The following is a 23,002-nucleotide window of genomic DNA, read 5'->3' as shown; positions in this document are numbered from 1 at the left end:
CATTGCAGTGACTCAACCACGCAGGCCGTCGTTGCCTACGTGTTTGCGACTCAAGCTCGCGATTTCAACACGCGCAGCGGAAAATCTCCACCTACATCATACTCCGCGAGCCACTTAATGGTGTGTGGCAGAGGGTGCTTTCGGTACCACTATCTGATCCCTCCAACACTGACCACTCGCTAATAGTGCGGGGGAATGAAGAATGATTGTCGGTAAGCCTCTGTATTGGCTCTAATTTCTCGAACTACCTCCTCGTGGTCAATATGCGAGATGTATGTAAGGGGAAGTAATATGTTGTCCTACTCCTCCTGCAAAGTGCTGTCCCGAAATTTCAATAGTAAATCTCTCCGTGATGCACAACGCCTCTCTTGTAACGTCTGCCAGTGGAGCTTGCTTAGCATCTCCATAACGCTCTCTCGTCAGCTAAACGATCCCGCGACGAAACGCGGCGTTCTTCGTTGGATCTTCTGTATCTCATCTATCAGTCCTCCATGATAGGGGTCCCAGACAGATGAACGATACTCAAGACTCGGACGAAAAAGCGCCTTATAAGTCACTTCTTTCGCGAATGAGTTACATTTCCTCAAGATTCTTCCTATGAATTTGAGTGTGGTGTCTGCTTTTCCCACTATATGTTTTATCTGGTCGTTCCACTTAATGTCGCTCTGGAGAGTTACTCCTACATATTTTACGGCAAACGCTGTCCCCCGCTGTTCATCATCAATAATGTAGCTGTACAATCGTGGATTTCTTTTCCTATGTATGCGGAATATGTTACATTTATTTACGTTCAGCCTGCGCCATTCATCAATTCTTTGCAGGTCGTTCTGCAAATTCTAACTAACTTCTGGCGTTGCTACTTTGGTATAGACAACTGCATCATCTACGAATAGCCTTAAAGAGCAGCCGACGCTTTCTACTAGATCCTTTATATATATTGTAAACAGCAACGGTCCTATCACACTTCCCTGTGGTACTCCGGATATTACCTTTAAATCTGTAGATTTAGTTCCGTTAAGAGCGACGTGTTAAGTTCTATCTGCAAAAAAGTCTTGAATCCAATCGCAGGTCTGCTCCGATACTCCGTAAGCTCGTATATTTTTCATTAAACAGCAATGCGGTACGGTGTCAAATGTCTTACTGAAATCAAGGAACACGACCTCAACCTAAGCGCCGTTGTCCACTGCGCTGTGTATCTAATGGAGGAACAGAGTGAGCTTAGTTTCGCAGGGTCTCTGTTTGCGGAATCCATTTTCGTTTTTATAGAGAGGATGTTCATTTTGCCAAAACATCATAATTCTTGAGCGTAAAACATCTTCCCTAATTCTACAACAGATTGACGTCAGCGATATAGGTCTATAATCATGTGGATCTGTCTTACGGCCTTTCTTAAAAACGGGAATGACCTGCTTTTTTTTCCAGTCGTTACGAACCTTTCATGGTTCAAGTGATCTACGATAAATTACTGGTAGAAGGTGAGCAAGTTCTTTTGCACGAACCGATGCGGCTGTGTTGGAGGAGGGGGTGCAGCAGGCAATCTCGTAAATGTTTGATCCTGTTTAATGAATTCTCCCAGTCTGTTGTGCGTAAAGAAAAAATGAAATGATCGTAAGGCATTGTTGGCCGGGAGGCCCCAACCGGGGAAGTTCAGCAGCAAAGTGCAAGTCTTATTTTAGTCGACGCCACATTGGGCAACTTGTGTGCCGGTGATGAGGATGAAACGATGGTGAGGACAACACAACACCCAGTCCACGAGTGGAGAAAAATCTACAACCAAGCTCGGGCCCGCTGCATGGGAGGCAGGCACGTTACCACCCAGCTAAACAGGCGGACCTCTGTGCGTAATTATTTCCACAAGTCACGTTTAATCCGGGTGCGCTGTCCAATGTCAACATGTCCAAAAACAGTGACCTGGGACAACCGCAGGAAAGGGACAATCATGTTACTAGACTTTTAAATTAATTACTTGTGATCTACTGCGATGATTTTTTGGCAGTTTATACCGTTTTCACCCCGCATATTGGATGTGTCTCCCACGGTTCATCAGGCGCTATTTCTCTCTTGTTGCGATAGGTATTTGAAGTTTAGCTTTTGCAAGGTATAGCCGGAGTGAGCCCAGACAAATGCTGCTTATCAAGTGTCTCACGAGATGGCCAGCGTCGACGGGGGGGGGAGGGGGGGGGGGGGGGTAGGTTTGTTTCCTGTTACAAACGGAATGATTTTAAAATGGAATTTTAGGTGCCCTAGAGTAGTCTAGTGCTTTATTCGTGCATATTACGATGGTCACTCCAAAAGAAATGCACACTATTTTTTTTATAATCCATCTATTACTCTACATGTTTGAAAGTTTTACAGTGTGTAGATACATCTTTTAGGAACAATATTTTCATTTCTCCACATAATTTCCATCCCTCTGAACGGCCTTACGCCATCTTGGAACCAGCGTTTGTATACCCGCACGGTAAAATTCTGGACCAACCTGTTGGAGCCACTGTTTGGCAGTGTGCACAAGGGAGTCATCATCTTCAAATCTTGTTCCACGAAGAGAGTCTTTCAGTTTCCTAAAGAGATGATAGTCACATGGAGCCAGGTCAGGACTGTAAGGCGGGTGTTTCAGTGTTGTCCATTCGAGTTTTGTGATCCATGGTTTTTTAGCTGACATGTGGCCGTGCATTGTCGTGCAACAGCAGAACATCATGCTTTTGCCGATGTCGACCTTGACGTTTCTTCAGTGTCGTCACATATGCATCAGAATTTATGGTGGTTCCACTTGGCACGATATCCACAAGCAAGAGTCCTTCGGAATCGAAAAACACCGTAGCCGTAACTTTTCCAGCAGAAGGTGTAGTTTTGAATTTTTTTGGCGAATTTTCAATTGCCACTCCATTGATTGCCTCTTCGTATCTGGTGAAAAATGATAGACCCATGTTTCATCACCTGTCACAATTCTTCCAAGAAATTCATCTGCACCATTCTCGTACTGTTTTAAAAGTTCGCTGCATGCCGTTTTTCTTGTTTCTTTGTGAGCCACTATCAACATCCTGGGAACCCACCTGGCACAAATCTTTTATAACGCCAACACTTTCAGTATTCTGCAAACATTTCCTTCCCCTATTCCGATGTAGCGTGACGATTCGTTCACTGTGATGCGTCTGTCAGCAGTCACCAATTCGTTAACTCTCAGCACATTGTTTGGAGTGTGTGCAGTACGAGGCCTGCCACTGCGAGGACAATCCTAAATATTGCCGTGCCCGCTTTCATCACGTAACCGGCTTGCCCACCGACTAACTGTACTGCGATCGACAGAATCATCTCCATACACCTTTCTCGACCTCTTGTGGATGTTTCCCACTGTCTCGTTTTGACAGCACAGGAATTCTGTGACAGCACGTTGCTTCTGACGAACGTCAAGTGTTGCAGCCATCTTGAAGACATGATGTGACGGCGCCACTCACGGGAGCAGGTTGAACTAAGTTTGAAAACAAGCGGGAATGATGTATCTACACCCTGTGAAACTTTCACACATGCAGAATGAAAACTTTATTTTTTAGGAAAATAGCGTGCATTTCTTTTGGAGTGACTCTCGTAACAGCAACAGTTAAACACGAAGATTAACCAGTACTACAGAAGCGACTAAGAAGTGCTGCTGCACGCAGTAGCAAACGCAGTGGGCCATAGCGGTGCTGGGGTACTGGCTATTCTTCGTGTTTTACTGCCCCCGTTAATACACATCGATAAAAGGAATATCACACTAGACTAATTTTCCACCGCTCTGCCGATTGGGCACATAAAACTTTATTTGTAATGGCAAATAAACTTACGCTTTCCGTTGACGTTTGGCGTCGCTTACAAAAGTGATGAGCAGCATTTGTCTGTGCTGACTCCAGCTACACATTGGAAAAAAAGAAATTTGCAAATAACTAGCGAAATGCCACAGAAAACGCGACTGACGACTCCTAAGAACGGCAACATGTGTACATGTCATTAACTATCAGATACGATATGCCATTCCTGTGTAGCTCATAGTCTAACTCCCTTTTTAATTTACATAATAATGTGGCAATTTACTTCAGTTCTTACCTTGACTAGTGAAATATAGTATGGACTTTGCAGTTTTAGGTTTTTGTATGCAGTTTCATTTCAGTATTGTTGGTGACATTCGAGGGATATTCGGAATATAGTCGCCGTTCGATGAGAGAAAATTGTACATTCATCAGAAAAAATATTTAGTGACGTTTTTCATTTTCTACAAACGTATTTCGCTTTTCCACGTTACCGCCTTTTATTTACAACAAGAGAATTACCCTGTCACGAACGGCTGCAGTCGAATAAAAGTACCTCTAAAATTCTAAGACGAATCAGTTCTGCGACCTATCAAGATCATTTAACTTTCAAACTCAGTTTATATGTGCAGTCAATGCTTGGAGGTTGTTGCTTTTGTGGTCTTCACTGCAGAGACTGGTTTGATGCACCTCTCCATGCTACTCTATCCTGTGCAAGGTTCTTCATCTCCCAGTACCTACTGCAACCTACATCCTTCTCAATCAGTATAGTGTATTCATCTTTTGGTCTCCCTCTACGATATTTACCATCCACGCTGCCCTCCAGTACTAAATTGGTGATCCCTTGATGCCTCAGAATATGCCCTACCAACCGATCCCTTCTTCTAGTCAAGTTGTGCCACAAATTTCTCTTAATGGTCGTAAAGACTACAGAAGCACATGTAGCTGGCCTGCCTGGCTAGCCACACAGTCTAACACGCTGCTTCCCGAGCGGGAAGGCGTGCCGGTCCCTGGCACAAATCCGACCGGCGGATTAGTGTCGAGGTCCGGTGTGCCGGCCAGTCTGTGCATGGTTTTTTGGCAGTTTTCCATCTGCCTCGGCGAATGCGGGCTGGTTCCCCTTACTCCGCCTCAGTTACACTACGTCAGTGATTGCTGCACAAACACTGTCTCCACGTACGCGTACACCATGATTACTCTACCACGCAAATATCTGGGGTACACTCATCTGGTATGAGACGTTTCCATGAGGGATCCACTGGGGGTCGAACCGCACAATAATCCTGGGTTCGGTGCGGGGCGGCGGTGGGGTATGTGGACTGCTGTGGCCTGTTGTGGGGTTGTAAACCACTGAGAGCTACGACGAGACGAAGCCTCTCCGTCGTTTGTAGGTCCCTGTTTCAATACAAAATACACACTACAGTGTAATGGATAACTATTATATCCATCAGATTCACAAGAGTCATAAATGAGTTATTACTTGGCAAAAAGCCCAGCATTTGTTCGAAACATTGTATGTTACCACTTGCTTATAGACTCATGTTTCCCAAAACAGAAGGTGATGTGTTTCTGTAGGTGCTTCATTTATTCATTATCGAAGTGCAAATGTGGAATTTGAGTGAAGTGATTAAAATACAGAGCTATGGAACAGTACACACACATTGACAGGGTTAACATGTGAATATGTTGCATCATTTTCGATGTATCTGCGTTGCTGTAGTTAATGTAAAATATCGCACTGGTCACTGTACTATCCAGAACTCTACGATGTTTATCGTACAGACGCGGCCGACACTAATAGTTCAAGAGTGCTTTGTGACAAGGTTGGGACGAAAGAGTATTTTCATTGTGGCACAAAATGTAGCCATATCGAAAAACTCAATAACTTCTTAGTGATTATTGTTTTGTTTTACCACAAGTAAGATCATTAAAAATAGAATCCCTACTGACATAGTCTCACGTTTCAGTTTGCTGTAAACCTGATGTATGAAGATATCCCAAGACAGTGTCTCAATCTCATCGCCGAAAAGGCCTGGGAGCAAGGACACGTATGGGTAAGTATGATGACTTTTTTATAACAACTGATGCTTTATCTATGAAGGAGGTGTCACATTAAGGTCTGTGAAATTTTTCTGACTGAAAATATTTGGAGGTGTTCTGATTGCGTTATTGCACTATGATATTGTAATTCGATTGTTCAGTGGTTCATGCCTATTGCAAATTTAAGTATTTGGTTTGAGTAGAACTATAAGATTTCCTTTCGAAAATACGCTGAAGAAACTGGTGCACCTGCGTAATATCATGTACGGCCCCAGCGAGCGCACAGAAGTCCTACAGCACGACGTGCCATGGACTTGACTAATGTCTGAAATAGTCCTGGAGGGAATTGACACCATGAATCCTGCAGGGCTGTTCGTAAAGCCGTAAGAGTACAAGAGGTGGAGATTTCTTCTGAACAACACGTTGCAAGGCACCCCAGAAATGGTCAATAATGTTCATGTCTGGGGAGTCTGGTGGCCAGCGGAAGTGTTCAAACTCAGAAGAGTGTTTCTAAAGCCATTCTGTAGCAATTCTGGAGGTGTGGGGTGTCGCATTGTCCAGCTGAAATTGCCCAAGTCCGTCGGAATGCACAATGGACTTGAGTGGATGCTGGTGATCAAACAGGATGCTTACGTACATGTCATATGTTAGAGGTGTATCTAGACGTATCAGAGGTCCCATATCAATACAACTGCACACACCTCACACCAATACAGAGCCTCCACCAGCTTGTACAGTCTCCTGCTGACATCCAGGGTCCATGGATTCATGAGGTTGTCTCCATATCCGTACACGTCCATCCGCTTGATACAATTTGAAACGAGACTTGTCCGACCAGGCAACATGTTTCCAGTCATCAACAGTCCAATGTTGGTGTCGAGGGGCCCAGGCAAGGCGTACAGCTTTGTGTCGTGCAGTCATCAAGAGTACACGAGTGGGCCTTCGGCTCCGAAAGTCCATATCGATGATGTTTCGTTGAGTGGTTCGCACACTGACACTTGTTGATGGCCCAGGATTGAAATCTGCAGCAGTTTGCGGAAGGGCTGCACTTCTGTCACACTGAACGATTCTCCTCTGTCGTCGTTGGTCCCGTTCTTGCAGGATCTTTTTCCGACCGAGCGATGTCGGAGATTTGGTGTTTTACCGGATTCCTGATTTCAAGGTCCATTCGTGAAATGGTCGTACGGGAAAATCCCCACTTCATCGCCACCTCGGAGATGCTGTGTCTCATCCCTCGTGCGCTGACTATAACACCACGTTCAAACTCACTTAAATCTTGATATCTTGCCATTGTAGCGGCAGTAACCGATCTAACAACTGCGCCAGACGCTTGTTGTCTTATGTAGGGACTGCCCACTGGAGCGCCATATGCTGCCTGTTTACAAATCTCCATATTTGATTACGCATGACTATACCAATTTCTTTGGCGCTTCACTGTAACTCTTTCGGCAACAACGAGGAGGAATCAAAAACTAAAGGGACTTTTGCAGTTTGCCACCGAAGTGCTTGGTAACACTGCTAGTATCCAGGGCTGAAGTATGTCGTCTGGATCAGTTCTACACAACATGTCAGTCTTATTCTCGCGCTGGTTGTGTATTGTAGCAGACCGTGGAACATGGCAGCTCCATTGTCAATCTGCACCAAGGAGGATATAGGGGCAGTCTTTCGCTCTTTGTTTGCAGAAGACGTTAAACCTGTGAAAATTATTCGTCGAATGCAAGTGTAGTGTGGTGACAGCTATTTATAGCGTAGCAAGATCTACGAATGAACAGAGCGCTTGAAACAAGGAATGGCGAGGAAAGATCGGGCAGGTCATCGACGTCAACAACTGTGGACAATTTGCAAGTCGTTGAGGGAGTGGTGATGGAAAACACAGTGGACGGAATCGCCAGTACTTTACATATCAGCCATGGTTCAGCACATTCCGTCTTATACGACAGGCTAAACTTTCGGAAAGAATGTGCAAGATTTGTACCGACGAACTTCCAGCGTAGCGTAAGACGCGAAGGATGGCCATCTCTCGTAAAAATTTGACTCGTTATCATCGCGAGGGAGATTGATTTTTACAGCAAATCGTTACGGTAGACGAAACGTGGATGCCGCATAACGAACTGGGAAGTAAGGGCGCGAGCATGGTTTGGAAACCCCCATCATCACCAGAGGTTAAGAAATTTAAACGTCAGCCATCACCTGGTAAAGATTATGCTAAGAATGTTGTGGGACATGGAAGGTCTTGTAGCCGTTCAGTTCACCCCAAGACGCGAGACTGTGAACAGTGAGAGCTACTTTGATGTGTTGCGAACTAAACTGCTACTTGCAATCAGATCGCGGAAAACTGCGAAAAGTTGTTACCCTGCAGCAAGAAAACGCTCGGCCACATTCTTCCAAACGGACGGCTGGAACAGTAAAGAAGTTGGGACTCGAATTGCTGGAACACCCGCCATGCAGTCGACGCCTGGCTCCAATCGGTTTCCATGTTTGGACCAGTGAAGGAAGCGCTCAGGGGAAGAAGATTCGCAAACCGATGTAGAAGTCATTGATGCGGTGCAAAATTGTTTACAGGCGCAACCAGAAAGCTTTTTCCCGACGGAGTCAAAAAACTTGCGAAACGTTGGACAAAGTGTGTTGAAGTCGAGGGAGGTTATGTAGAAAAATAATGTGTGTTTCAATTTTCTGTCATCAGAATAAATATTTTTTTTTTCTCAAATGGCTCTGAGCATTATGGGACTTAACGTCTGACGTCATCAGTCCCCTATAACTTGAGAACTACTTAAACCTAACTAACCCAAGGACATCACACACATCCATGCTCAAGGCAGGATTCGAACCTGCGACCGTAGCAGTCGCGCAGTTCGGGACTTCGCGCACCTAGAGCCACTCGGCCACAGCGGCCGACTTCTTTTTCTCAAAAATCTCTTTACTTTCTGACTTCCCCTTGTATTTATTTATTTATTTATTCATTTATTTTTTTTTTTTAGGAATTTGACACTTAAAATGTTCAAGTGTTACCGAAGATCCAAATTTCAGTTTCTTAGCTTTACCTTCAACAATATCAGCAACAAAACAAATTATTCTGTGCTCAGTTATACTGCCAAAGATAATAAGAATTGTAAACGTTCAAACCGAAACAGTTGCGGAAATAAATGAAGTATAATATGTGGGATGGAGGATTCGTAAATGAAGCCCACAACGTAAAATTAGGATTGAAAACGTACATGAAATATTTTATGCCCTGTGTGGTATCCTAAAGAGCAAATGTATATATAGAAAAACAAAAACGGAGATCTATAAATCACTTATAGTCAACATATGCATGTGAAAATTGGGACTGAAGAATATTCGTCATGAATATAGTAGGCAAAATTTTTGGGGCAGTGAAGGGCCATGTCAGCTGAGGAGGGCGCATTCGAAAAAAATGTGTAAGCATCTGATGAAATGTGCAAACTCGCATTCAGTCACGTACCCCGATACGACAAAAGTCACTTTCTCGATACGACTAAAGCCATCCACTGAAAAACTGTACTATCTTAGCCAGTAAGTGAAACCCTTCTTAGCTCACAATGAATGACTCCAGAGTGTTGAAGAAGAAGCACATATGATCATGAGTACTCGCTGGTTGCCTAGAAATACCTACTGCTTTACTGTGGATCTAAGAATCAATCTTGACGCACCAAGTCCTCAACTGAATTAATACGATTACTGTAAGACAATCACAAAATTAGCCAATGGAATCTCTCTTTAGCTCATCTACGCGACATGTGAAACGTACCTCAAGTGGCGATCATATTGCGCAATATTTCATATTGCACAGTAATAATGACCGTCTTAAGATGATATTGAAGGTTGCCTAATATAGTGTACAATATACTGACGAATGGACTGTAATTAGCTTTTATTGACCTAACTATTTACAAGTGGTAAGGTCTCTAGCTAATATTGCGCGCTGCGCAACAGAATTATAGGATTATTTTTTTCGAAATCCCCTTATTCCGCAGTTATTCCCAATCGCGATGCAAAGGGTTGAAAATGAGATGAGCGTATGGCATTTATTGGCCGGGATATCCCCTTCGGGGTTCGGCCGCCGTATTGCAAGTCTTTGAAGTTAACACCATTTCGGCGACTTCCGTGTCAGTGACGACGAAAATGATGGTGAAGGACATAAAACACCCAGCCCCTTGCTGGAAATCGAACCCGGGCCCCCTTGCGCTGTAGGCGGTAACACTACCGCTGCGCTACGGAGGCGGGATTGAAATTTGGCTAAAAGGTGCCAACAAAATTCCGTGGCAACGGTGCAAAAGCGTGGCGCCCTGCGATGTCAGCCTTTGCCTTGCGGCGTTTCAAACAGCAACGTGTCGACACGTGCGAAAAAAAGGCCAAAGCTCAGAACTTCATGTGAGGTGTAAGGTGGGTTAATGGTGTCACATTGGCACCAAATTTCCCTACAACTCTTCCCAACGCCGCCGTCGACGTGTCACATGATGGGAAGGTCGTCGTAACCCCTCTTACCCACATTTCACCCCTTCTCTTGTCGCCTCTGCTGTGGAGGTCAGAACCGCGACGCCAGCGTTGAAGTCGCGTGGTTTGGTTACGGGTGCCCGAGGAAAACGTTTCACACGCACAGCCGCTCAGGATCCACACGGAAGGGCTACGGAGGGGGGGGGGGGGGGTTGCATAAAAGCAACCACCATTTTCCCTGGGGCGTTGATATCCACACATTTCGTTGTGGACAACTACAGTTCACAATGCGATGAGCAACAGGACGAAGTTCTTCACAGCCTTCGACACTACTGACAACCTTCGACGTTTCAAGTCTTCCCTGAGGACACTGGGGGTGGCACCTCTAATGAACGTGATTGCATTCATTCGACATACAGCGCGATCGGCAATTTTACTCTCGTGTAGAGGTTGGTACCACTAGGGACCCCTCAGTACCATTCGATGGAATCTGAACGTGACTCGAAGCAGCAGAAGGTGCTTATGATTTTGAAACCTCCTGTTTCGCATCCTCCTGTAGCTTGGTGATGAGGGGGTGCAATATTGACACACATGTGAACAGAGCGGCAAAGGGTTCCTCTAAGAGTCTTCGGTTCAGGAAAATCATTCGTGACATCCACCTACCTTAAACGTGAAACTGTACTGAAACAAGTATCCAGAATGAGATTTTCACTTTGCAGCGGACTGTGCGCTGATATGAAACTTCCTGGAAGAATAAAACTGTGTGCCAGACTGAGATTCGAACTCGCAGGAAGGTAGGAGACGAGGTACTGGCAGAAGTAAAGCTGTGAGGACGGGGTGTGAGTCGTGCTTGGGTAGCTCAGATGGTAGAGCACTTGCCCGCTAAAGGCAAAGCCCCGAGTCCGAGTCTCGGTCCGGCACACAGTTTTAATCTGCCAGGAAGTTTCAACCTGTCAAGTATTCCTAGGCGCCTATAGGCAGGCACGTGAAACAGAAGGTGTGTCGAGGGGTTGTCTGCCTGCAGGCACCTCGAACAACTTGGCAGGAGCGAATATTGCAGTCGTGCTGTGCTGAAGGAGTATGATCATTTTCGATGTGGAATCATCCTCAGAATGTCCTTTGAGATGGCTTCATACGTGTGCGGTTATCACTACTACACAAAGTGATTGGCCTTGTGCCATGTTGAGTGATCATCAGATTATGTATCTCACCTGCATGTAGAAATTTGAAGTAAATTGGCAGATCAAAAAAAGTTATGCGTCACCCCCGTTCTCTTGAAGATAGACGTTGACTATGGATATTGTATCACAACACAGTCCTGTTGGCTATTCAGAGATGTTACTAAACCTGCCCAGGGATGTAAACAACCTTGCATGAGCAGCGCCTATTAGATGGAGGGGGTCTGACAGCCGATCAGTTCCAGTCATTCCACCAGGAAGCAAGTACACGGCTCATGTTGTCTGTAGTTCAACCATGCCTATATGGTCAATACCGAAGTTCGATCGCGTCCGTATTGTTACTTTGTGCCAGGAAGGGCTCTCAACAAGGGAAGCGTCGAGGCATCTCAGATGAACCATAGCGATGTTGTTCAGACATGGAGGAGATACAGAGAGACAGGAACTGTCGATGACATGCCTCGCTCATGCCGCCCAGGGGTTACTACTGCAGTGGATCTACGGATTATAGCTCGGAGGAACCCTGACAGCAATGCTACCAAGTTCAATAATGCTATTCGCACACTCACGTGACTCGTGTTACAACTCAAACTTTGTGCAATAGGCTGCATGATGCGCAACTGCACTCCCGACATCCAAGGCGAGGTCCATCTTTGCAACCACGACACCATGCAGTGCAGTACAGATGGGCCCAACAACATGCCGAATGGACCACTCATGAGTGGCATCACGTTCTCTTCACTGATGACTGTCGCATATGCCTTTAACCAGACAATCGTCAGAGATGTGTTTGGAGGGAATCTGGTCAGGCTGAACGCCTTAAACACACTGTCCAGCGAGGTGGAGGTTTCCTGATTTTCTGGGGTGGCATTATGTACACTCTTTGACATAAAACTTGACCGGCGGCCGGCCGCTTCAGAGGCTAAGTCCGCGCCGATCGCGACATGGGACAAAAAAACTGGCCAACTCGCTAATTCTCTAAGTCCGGTTATATGCACAATCTGGCAACACTGTAGACTGCGGCACTTCCTGGAGGAAAACTTGTCCCATGATAGAGAAACTCTAGGCTGATTACGCCTGTGGTCTAGCGGTAGCGTGTGTTGTTTTTGTTCTTAATGTCAGTGGATCGAGAGCAGCTGGCATAAAATATTTTTATAGCCTCTTCTGTCTGAATGCTGAAGACGTGAATGTAATGGTAGCGCAGATTCAATCTATTTCGCTTTGTGACACACCGATATCAAAATTTTATCCAGTAACGATTTTGCGGCAGATTTCCTGCAGACTGTCCTCCTCTGGACGCCGTATGCGGCAAAGCTCCGGGATCCATTTGCTGGCTACTGGCAGCGGCCGTGGCGACAGCAGCGGCGCTGCACACCCCCGTTCTTTATCGAAAGCGCCTGCTACCGCTCATCGCTTTTGATGATTTAAAACGCTTTATTATTAAATGTTGCTCCACAGAAAATTTCTACAATTTCCATTCACGCTCAAAAGCAACAAAGACAGACGCCCTGATTAGTAGGCGGGTATTATATTACATTAATCGGCAAGAGCTGAGTATGGCCCGAAATTAATTTTATAGACTGGGACGAAATGAAACCACCTCACTACATTCGATGAATTTATAAATGCTTCATACCTCGTTTCTTTTCCTTTCAAACTCAATTATTTGTGCAACTTTTGGTCAATGTTTGGATGTTTTCGTCAAGCCAGAGTGAGCGTCTGTGGTGTAAAGTGTATTACAGTTCGTGTTTCATTCCTTATGGTAAGTCTATGCGATAAACTGTGTGAATACCTTGCAATGCATGCTCTGTAGCAGTGCAGGAACACTGCACATTTGGAGTTCATGAAGTATTTATTGTTGATCGGAAGTGATAGTTAAGGTCATCAGATTTAAACCAGAAAAATTTGTCGTTTTGAAGGTTTCAGAGAACGGAAAGGAATTGCTAACGCCGGTGTTAGAAAACGTCTACAGTTAAATGCTATTGCAAAAGTTTAGAAGAAGGGAAGTATATTAATGAACAAGTGCACTTCATAAACAACCTTCTGACATGTTAGACCTATATGACGAACAAAGCTCAAATTTATATCGTTGACAGTCGGTTTGAATCTTTTCAGGGTCTATTTTACAGTGAAGCACCTTGGAATTTGCAAAGCAGAAATCCATGATATTAACTTAATTTACTAAGTCGAAATCGGACGAAGATTGATGTTTAAAGGCATTCTTCAGATTTCGCATAAGAAATTTTTAGTAGCAGTTTGCAACTCCATTAATTAAAATGGAAAATAAAAGGTTGTAGTCAGCGGCTTCTACCGTGATTCGAACTGCTATATCTTATAGCACAAGCACTGCAATGCACAAGGGAACCTCTGAGCTAACGACACACTGGCTGCCAGAGGCGGAATATAGTCACTGCGATGTTGCGTGAGCCTCAAAACGCAACCTTAAACACACGAACAGAGGAGGTGGAGATTACTGTTTTAACGTCCCATCGACAACGATGTCATTAGAGACGGAGCACAAGCTCGGATTAGGGAAGGATGGGGAAGGAAATCGGCCATGCCCTTCCTAAGGAACCATCCCGGCATTTGCCTGAAGCAATTTAGGGAAATCATTGAAAACCTAAATCAGGATGGCCAGGCGCGGGATTGCACCGTCCTCCTCCCGAATGCACACACAAACAGGTGTTACTTATGTGAAGAACGCCGTTCTTGGAGTCCAGAAATTAAATATACTTTCTAATTGTGTCATCTTGCAGTGGATTATATCGTACGAGTCTTCGATGTGGAAAACGAATGTCAAGTGAATTTAGCGAGGTAACGCCGGCCTACACCCGGAAGTAAATGCACTATCAGAGTGTTGACAAATACTTGCTACGACGCTGCCATTTCTAGGCTCTCTGACGAGGCAGCTCTTCAGCGAAATGCTGGCCGTGATTCTCCGATACGGTTCTTCAGAGTGGAGACGCACGCGCACGTTTGGTTTTTATGCGGCGTTCTCCCCTGATGGTTTCTGACGTCGCCTTGTGGGCTATGTATACGTATGAGACATTCAATTATCATTAATCCAGAATCATACAAGTTTCAGTTTCCGGCGTGGAAGAAGGCTGTTGACGCCGACATTATATCATTTCAACGTAGGGAAAGCAAAACGGATCATTCAATGTTTCTCATTCAACATAAAGCATGTGAAATAATTTTCCGTAACGTTCATAATCATCTAAAAATACAAACGAAGTAAAAATACACCGGAAGCTTATTCGAATTGAATATAACGCTTTGCACCTCGATGTCGAATTTGTCCACTTGCAATCTTTTGCAGCATACACATAGAATGTCATGATTACCACGAGAATGAAGAAATATGTTGGTAAGGATGGAAGCAAGAAGAGACGCAGTCAACAAATATTCTATTCCTCATGGCATTCATTTCATTTGACACGTAAGAAGAGGTAAAGCGGGAATTTACTTTCGTTAACACGAAAGATATGCCGCACATATTGATAACGAGGAAGTCTGCGTCTTCATACGTTTCCTCCTTGAAATCTGTATGCTCTATTATATACTAAGTAGCCCGATCATTGTTTCAGTAATGTTACCCTCTTGTTTGACCCCGTAACGATGAACAGATTCCAAATGCATGTCTCCCTTCCTGGGTTGTTTTTTGTGTTTTATTGCTTGGAATTCCTGAAGCAGACCACTGTGCCTTCCCCCCTCGTGGGTTAGGTCTCAAAACTAAACCGCTTTGTATCCAATGGCATAATTTATTCAGACAGCATCAGCATAAGACTATCAAACAAAGCCTTCCATTTACAGTTGCAGCACTCTAACCAGCACTGACCAAAGTGTAATCCACGGTCATGGTCCTAAATTACCAGCTGTCTGCTACTGTGGCAAAGTCCGTACTACATTTTCGATTCCGCAGCACCATTTTATCTGGTAACACTGTGTAGTTGCACAGTTGTGCTACCAGGTCTGTCCTCACACTGTCAACTTTATGTATCTCACTTCTCCTGTAGCGTAGATCACGAGGAGCCGAAGTAAATGAGTGTATTCTGCATGACGTAACATTCAGTATTCCCTTCTTTCATAGCCACTCTTCATGTGCATCGATACCAAATAGGAATGCGAAAACTCTTGCGGGTGAGAGAATGACAATAACAATCGTAACAAGAACAAGCAAATAATGAATGATGTTTATTCCAACGCAGAACGAGAATGGCTTTAAATATAAAAATCTGTATCTATATCTATATCCATATCTATTGATTTTTGAGTTGGCACAATGCAAATATATTCTTAGCATTTAGTTACTGAATTTAGTTCTGGATGTTTGCAGAGAAAAGGAAAAGTCGGTACTTCTCGCTAGTGTAATATAATGTGAACCAGCAACTACCCTTTCCTTAGTACACGACTCAAGCAGGTCCTCAAGTAGGTAGCAAGGCACTGCTGCATTCTGTTCCCTGACATTGCTCTGATGACGGTTAATGCAGATAGTTCCGATTATGAAAAACAAAACGTATTGCAGGTTAGTTCCTAGGATAGTAACATTAAATTTGCGGTGTAGACGACACATGAACGTGACGACTATCCATATTACTCATCAATATAAAAAGACAATATTTTGGGAATTTAGCAGGATTACTCAAAATGAATTCTGAAATTGGGTGACTGACTGCACAGGAGCTAAACGTCGTCAAGAGTATACGATGTCCTAATCGCATTAGGAATATGAAGATCGTCTTCGACAGCTCGCAACTTTCACATTGCTATCTCCACCCTACTCCAGACAGCCCTCGGTGGAGTTGCACTACGTTGCCGATGTTATGGAAGGCCTTCAAACCGACAACAGACCACATATTGAAAAATACAAGCGAATTCTCTTGCAGCGTAAGCTTATTGTAACTAATCTAAAAATTATTGGAGAGGAACATTGTCCTATTCAAAAAAAAGTAAAATTTTACACACTGTTGATGTCAAACGGACATTATCTATGTCCTGTCTTGTGTCCTACTCATCTATAATATCAAGTGTACTATGAAAATGATTATATATAATGGATGATAAGGTGATGCATTGATACCAGATGGTGGGGGCCGGCCGGTGTGGCCGTGCGGTTCTAGGCGCTTCAGTCTGGAACCGCGTGACCGCTACGGTCGCAGGTTCGAATCCTGCCTCGGGCATGGATGTGAGTGATGTCCTTAGGTTAGTCAGGTTTAAGTAGTTCTAAGTTCTAGGGGACTGATGACCTTAGAAGTTAAGTCCCATAGTGCTCAGAGCCATTTGAACTACTTAACACAAAATGACATTAAAAATTAAAGTTATTCACGAGCAGCTAGTTGAGAATATGTATGAACATTAAATGACACGACGAACTGAAATAATATGACGAAGAGTTCAGCGCTCACTGGGAATATAGCCCCACACATATCGTTGTTGACTACACAAAGAGACGTCAGCTACCGAATTTTTCTCCACCAGCTGCTCAGAATAGCATCTTGAACTTACAGTCATCTCGCAAATAGTTCTGTGTCTCACTGGGAGTTAAAAACGTCAGATATCGTTAGTGTTGACAACGAATGAAAATACATTAAAAATCAAAATTATTATCCACCTGCAGATAGGTGTTCTCCTGATAGAGCTTGATAATACATAATTAAATCTTTAGTGCCGGGCCAGGATTCGATCCCATTCACGCGTAATATGTGAAGGTGTTGAGGAATCTGCAGTTTTGAACAAACAACAAATTGTAGCCGAGCTGTATTGCCACGAAGGGATCAAATTCCGCGTTAAGGGCGGTCTGAGTTGCATTCCCAGTTTAGAACCAATTTTATCGACATACAGAAGCTCAAATAAAAGATGGAATAAGTGTCCTGTGACCATACATAGCGTTTGTGTCGTCACTTGAAATAAATAACTAGTATAAGAAAGGTTACTGGTGATAGAGTTTCTACATGTCGCCACTCCAGACTTTATTGTGGTTCAACCTACCGTCTACGTGGTAAAGAAGGAATATCATCTTTAATGTGAATTTTCAGACCACGCAGCCATTATATCTCCTTCACTTGGTGTAGCCAGGAGAGAATGGAATCTGTCTCTCCCTATCTAAAATCATTGACGGAAGTGGGAATCGAACCCAGACCATAGGTATAACAACCTACCATCCGTCCAACAGACCACGAAATCCTCTTCTCTGCGAGTCATTTTTCTATCGTAACGCAGTTGCGCCACACTGGATGAGAATTCTGACACACAGGCTCCCTGTAGTAATTTGCAGCATGTTCAGTAAATTCATTTACTTGGTTGACCAAATCACCATGAACTAGCTGCCTCGGCTACCCAGTGCATACATTCGACTATTTTGTAATCACAGAAATAAAATCACGTAACTGCCACCTACACACAACTGCCAACAGTGTAGGATGCAGAACTTTAAATAGGAAGTGTTCCTTTCCACTTGAGCTATTCTATTGCGCTATCTGTTACTAGAAAACGTCGTTCAGTCCAAAAGAAAAGCTGTAACTGTTTGTCTCTCAGAAGTCAAGACCTGGCCATATGCATAATCTCACAGTGCTGTGGAATCCAAAAGTTCTGGAGGAATAGTTGCCGAGCTCTGGAGCTTATGTAGCTACGTGTCAGCTTGTAGCATAGATAAGATGTCGCGAGTTCGAATACATTCAGTGCTACATTTTTTAAAACGCAATTCTGCTCTCTGCTGAAGGTATCAATCTAATGGAACTTTGGACATAATTCCCTTCACTTCTCAACCCAAAGTAGTCGCATGTGGAAAAAGGGCTAACTACTGTGACATTTTGTTCTATTCAGGTTTAATAGACAGCAGGCAGCAGATGCATCACGAAGATGTGGAGGGAGAGCGCATCGTGCCATAATATGTCAGAAAAGTATTTTCTACATTAGCCGTCGTGTGGTAGTGATATTTTATTCTTCGTCAAACTTTGTTTGACAGCTTCAACTCAGAACAAGTTTTCTACATGCATGTAATCAATAAACTGCATGTGCATTGTCAGACTGTCATAGGTAACATCAGAGAATTCGCATATATCGTTGATGATTAATTTCTCTCTCATGTTTACTATTGTTTTAACAACACTAAAGGAAACCTTACGAAAATTGTCCACTGTATTATAAGAAATGAAATAAAACTAACCATGATAACCTTACGACGAAAGTATCTGTACACAAGCATGCCTCTATCGACATGAATTAGTAAAATACTACTCACTCAGATTTTGATTGGGTCTGTGTTTAATTGGTATGCTGTGTCATACTCAAGAGGTATGCAAATGTGGCAATTCATAAATATAGTTACGTATTCCTAGAAACCCAAAATTCGCTTGGCAACAGCGGAAAGAGGCCTTACCTGTTGTGCAGCATTGTAAGTTTTTCAACATTGCACTATGAGCTGAAAGCATTTTCTTGCGATTTCCTTATTGATGTTTGATCTGACTGCTTGTAGCTCTTTCACAGAAGGGATAAAAACGTTACAGTCAGTGAGACTGGAACTGCGAACCGTAACAGACGCTTTTTCACAGGTCAACACGATACCACAGAGCTGGCGAGGAGGTATGGGTCTGAGCTTCCTATTACGAAGGCAATAGGAACTCGAACTCGTAAACCGCTATTTGAAGGTCGAGATTAGTTGCGGTTTCCACCTGCAACGACTTTCCTGGGCTGAAAACCGTAAATTTTCAATCTTTTGTTACCCTTCAAGCGATAATAACTCAGATTATTCAATGGAAATGACAGGTAAAATCAAGTGAACTTTGAGGCTTAATTCCGTGCACACCAGGAAGTAACTCGTCGATCACAGAGTTGCCAAACATACGTTGCCTTGTTGCCAAATCTCAGTTACAGTACCAGCAGGAAGAAGACGAACCGATGTGATCCTACAGCGGTCTGGGAAGTGACCATAGCTGGTGTCTCCAAGTCGCGGCTGCTACGGCCTGGAATACGTAATGCGTCTGATTCGCTTTCTGTAACTAGGTTTAGGGACTGGAGCGTAGTTACTAATAATACTCAGAACTGACTGCTAACTGAGCATCATAAATCAGTAACTCTCATTGTTGTTTTTATATTTCTTTCGTAAGTGTACTCAAAACTAAGAAACTCATTCACACGCGTTTTCGTGCCTCGCCGATAGTCGAGCACAACATACAAATAAAAATAAAAAAGAATGTGTTTGTGTATGTGTGTGTGTGTGTGTGTGTGTGTGTGTGTGTGTGTGTTTGTGTGTGTGAGAGAGAGAGAGAGAGAGAGAGATAAATAAAAAGCAATGAGAGAGAGTGTAAAAAATTGTTGTAAAGAAATTGAATCATGGTATTTAAAGAAATCTTTCATTAAAATGACACGTTCCACATCATTACGAAATGTCGTATTCATGATCTATGGAACAAGAGTTAATCTAATGTAATCTAATGTAATCTAATCACATCATATTGATGATTAGCCATGAAGAGTCATGAATTACCGAAATTTTGGCCCATACCAGTAACCAAATCTAAACTTGAAAATAAAAGACGACAATTTTTGTAATAAACCGTGACTCCTATCAAGACCCTTTCGTCCCTGTTATCTAACCACGAAAGATGTCTGATGTGCCTCCATTCTGAAGTAACAAAGTGTGCATGCATTTAAAGATGAAGTGCATGATGTGAAGTTCTGTGACGGAGATACGAACCCAACACGTAAACCGATTGTTAACTAAAAAAAATCAAATGTTACGTATCGGCTTTTCTTACGAGCCGCTAGGTGTCTGAATCTAAAATAAGGATACAAACTTTTGTGCCTAAGCGACAATCGAACTGCACACCTACCGTGCATCCACGAATATAGCTTAAGTATCAGTTGCTTACTCATGAACAGTAAGATGTGTGCGTGTTTGACCAGAAATAACGACACCTGTTGCGATTGTTGGAAACACATGAACAGACATTGAAATTGCGCGTTAATTTTCACTAGCAGGTGGGTGTGCACTTGATAAAGCTAGAAATGAAATTATGAATATTTTTGTACTGGATCAGGTTTCAGACCCACATACTTACCTTTGGAGGAGACCTAGAGAAGATTGCAGTCTTGGGAAAAGGAACGAAATGACTGGACTATACTGTTCCGAGAGATTCAGATCCTCGAAAGAGGAGATACGAATTCGAATCACAGTCCAGCACCAAATTTTTAAACGTCTCTAGTTCAATCAAGTACAAGTAAAATAAGAGCCCTGTCCCTTTAAATGGCTATCGGTTCATCAAATAAAATAAAATTTTCTGATGTATGTAAGCTTACTGGCGACTGTATTTCTGTTTACCATGATTTCCGCTGTGTCATTTCCCAACGTAAACCGTCTCTGCCCAGTTGGTAATGAAGGAACATGATGTTTAATGCGGATTCTGGATTATAACGTCTTTCTCTTGAGGTTACCACAGGTAAAATAAATCTGTTTGTGCCTCTTAAAAGTAAATGCCTGAACCCACGCATTGCACCTGTGATAGTTCGTTCCACCAGACCATTGTGGCCACATTACCCAGCCCCAAGAGTGTGCTGTAACGGATGATGTGCTTAGCTTACAAAATTAGTCACGGTGGAAAAAATGCGAGTCTATTAAATGGTCAAGTAGAAGCAAGCTTCTGACGCAGAGATTATGCTATTCTCATGTCAGCAGGATGTAAAGACTCTTCTAGGCATCATAGGCTGGATGTGAAGCCATTTTGATTTTTCACAAATTCAGCAAATTTCTTAGTTCGAGAAAATCCACTGTGAAGTGTGAAGTTGCCGGATAATTCGATTATTACTGTTATTATTACTATCATTTTATTCATACCGCTGCTGGAACACAAGCGCTTGAACATCATTTAATGCCTTTTGGTCACTATAGATGTAGTTTCCCAAGAACAGGTTCTTTCCCTGTCTACGGAATCTTTTTCATGGTAGTATCAAACACCAGCAATTACTCGTAGATTACTTTAAAACTAAAGTAATTGACGAAGACGTTACTTGGTAACAAAAATGCACTGCCTTTCTTCATTTACTTTCGGCTAGAAATGGCTATCGAGTACTGACAAAACAAAAGGCAAGAGATCTTACTGCCTTCGGATATACGTTGCTGTTAGTTCTTCCACATGATTTGGTCGACATGACCTGTTTCAAGTTGTGTATGACAGACAGTGTTTTAGAAAATCTATTGTTTCCCCTTGAAATAAACAGAAGTATTTTCATTCTAAGCTGTCCAAGTACAAAATTTTCGCAATATTAGTTCAAATTTAATATTCGCTTCTATAATGTAGGAAAGTATTTCACAGTCGCAAAACTCGCATCCGAAACGTTGACCTTACACTTAGTCGCTGACCATAAATTCTAGCTCAGAGTGACACCAGTTTAAATAACCTAATGTAGCGAAGACTGTTTGCCAGTGCTCTTTCTCACCGGAAAATACGCAATTCACTCATTTGGCTCCATAAGTACACTGTAACAGTAATTTCTGTGTGAAATTTGTCAGTAAGCTTTTGCCTTCCAACCGGCAAAATACGGCAGAGTACGGCCGGTAAACAATTCACAAACCACGATTTAGTGCCAATAAGACGATTTCTTTAAACATTGTCGAAGCTGAGGGAATTTAGTTTCTGCTTAAATAGTCTTAAGCAGCAACGTTCACAGATACCTCAAATAGGAAAAAGCTGAATATCCAGGTACGAAGGTTGTAAAACAAACTTCCCACAGTTTGTGTCAGGTTGATCTTTTCGTCGGATAACACTGCTTAAGTATTTTGTCTAAGAGGTATCACAAGTAGTATCCCTGTAGCTGTGGGAATCATTGGTTGAAAACGAGTTTAACACCAATGGGTACAGTGCTGCTAAATTTTCACAATTATTATCAACCTAAGTCTGAGTTCATCCACAAACTGAGGCGTATTTTTAATATTGGAGCTAGACTGTGTACCCTTGTCTTTCTTGAGTGGTCATTGGAAGGCGTTACACACACGTATACAATACTATGAATACTTCGAACGCTATGGTTAACGTTGCACTCATAAACTACTTTTTTTTAAATTCTTCTGGGTCTTCAGCGTGCAATATGTGTTGTAGATACAGTCTCAGACCAAAAAATTGACCGCCGAGTCGTTCACGTAAGGTGGACAATACAGTCGTGCTCCTCTCAGAATTCTATGTCTGGCAATATGCTCGATCTAGCAACATGTAGACTGCGGCACTTCCCAGAGGAAGTCTTGATTCCAGTCTTAGTACATTACTCTTGATTACGACCGTAGTCTTGAGGTAAAACGCGAGACCAGCTAATATGATATTGTAGATTCGCTTGAATTACACTCATAGCTTCAGCCCCGAGAGGAAAGGGGCGATAAAAATTCTGTCGATATGTGCTTTCGGTCGGCAGACGTCATATTAGCTGGTCTCGCGTTTTACCTGAAGACTACGGTCGTGTTCCAGCAGCGGTATGAATAAAATGATAGTAATAATAACAGTAATAATCGAATTATCCGGCAACTTAACACTTCACAGTGGATTTTCTCGAACTAAGAAATTT

The 23,002-nt window shown here is 43.1% G+C and overlaps 1 protein-coding gene across 1 annotated transcript in view; it reads left to right on the top strand.

The window, feature by feature from the left end:
* Positions 1 to 23,002, top strand: part of LOC126424840 (uncharacterized) — a 102,944-nt gene that overhangs the window by 61,455 nt on the left and 18,487 nt on the right. Inside the window, exon 5 of the mRNA XM_050087646.1 lies at positions 5,750 to 5,836. Within this exon, the coding sequence (XP_049943603.1) occupies positions 5,750 to 5,836 (87 nt within the window). The remainder of the gene's footprint in view (positions 1 to 5,749; positions 5,837 to 23,002) is intronic.

This window comes from Schistocerca serialis, chromosome 10 (assembly GCF_023864345.2).
Source record: "Schistocerca serialis cubense isolate TAMUIC-IGC-003099 chromosome 10, iqSchSeri2.2, whole genome shotgun sequence".
Classification (NCBI taxonomy): Eukaryota; Metazoa; Arthropoda; class Insecta; order Orthoptera; family Acrididae; genus Schistocerca; species Schistocerca serialis.
This window is presented reverse-complemented; position numbering and strand designations above follow the sequence as displayed.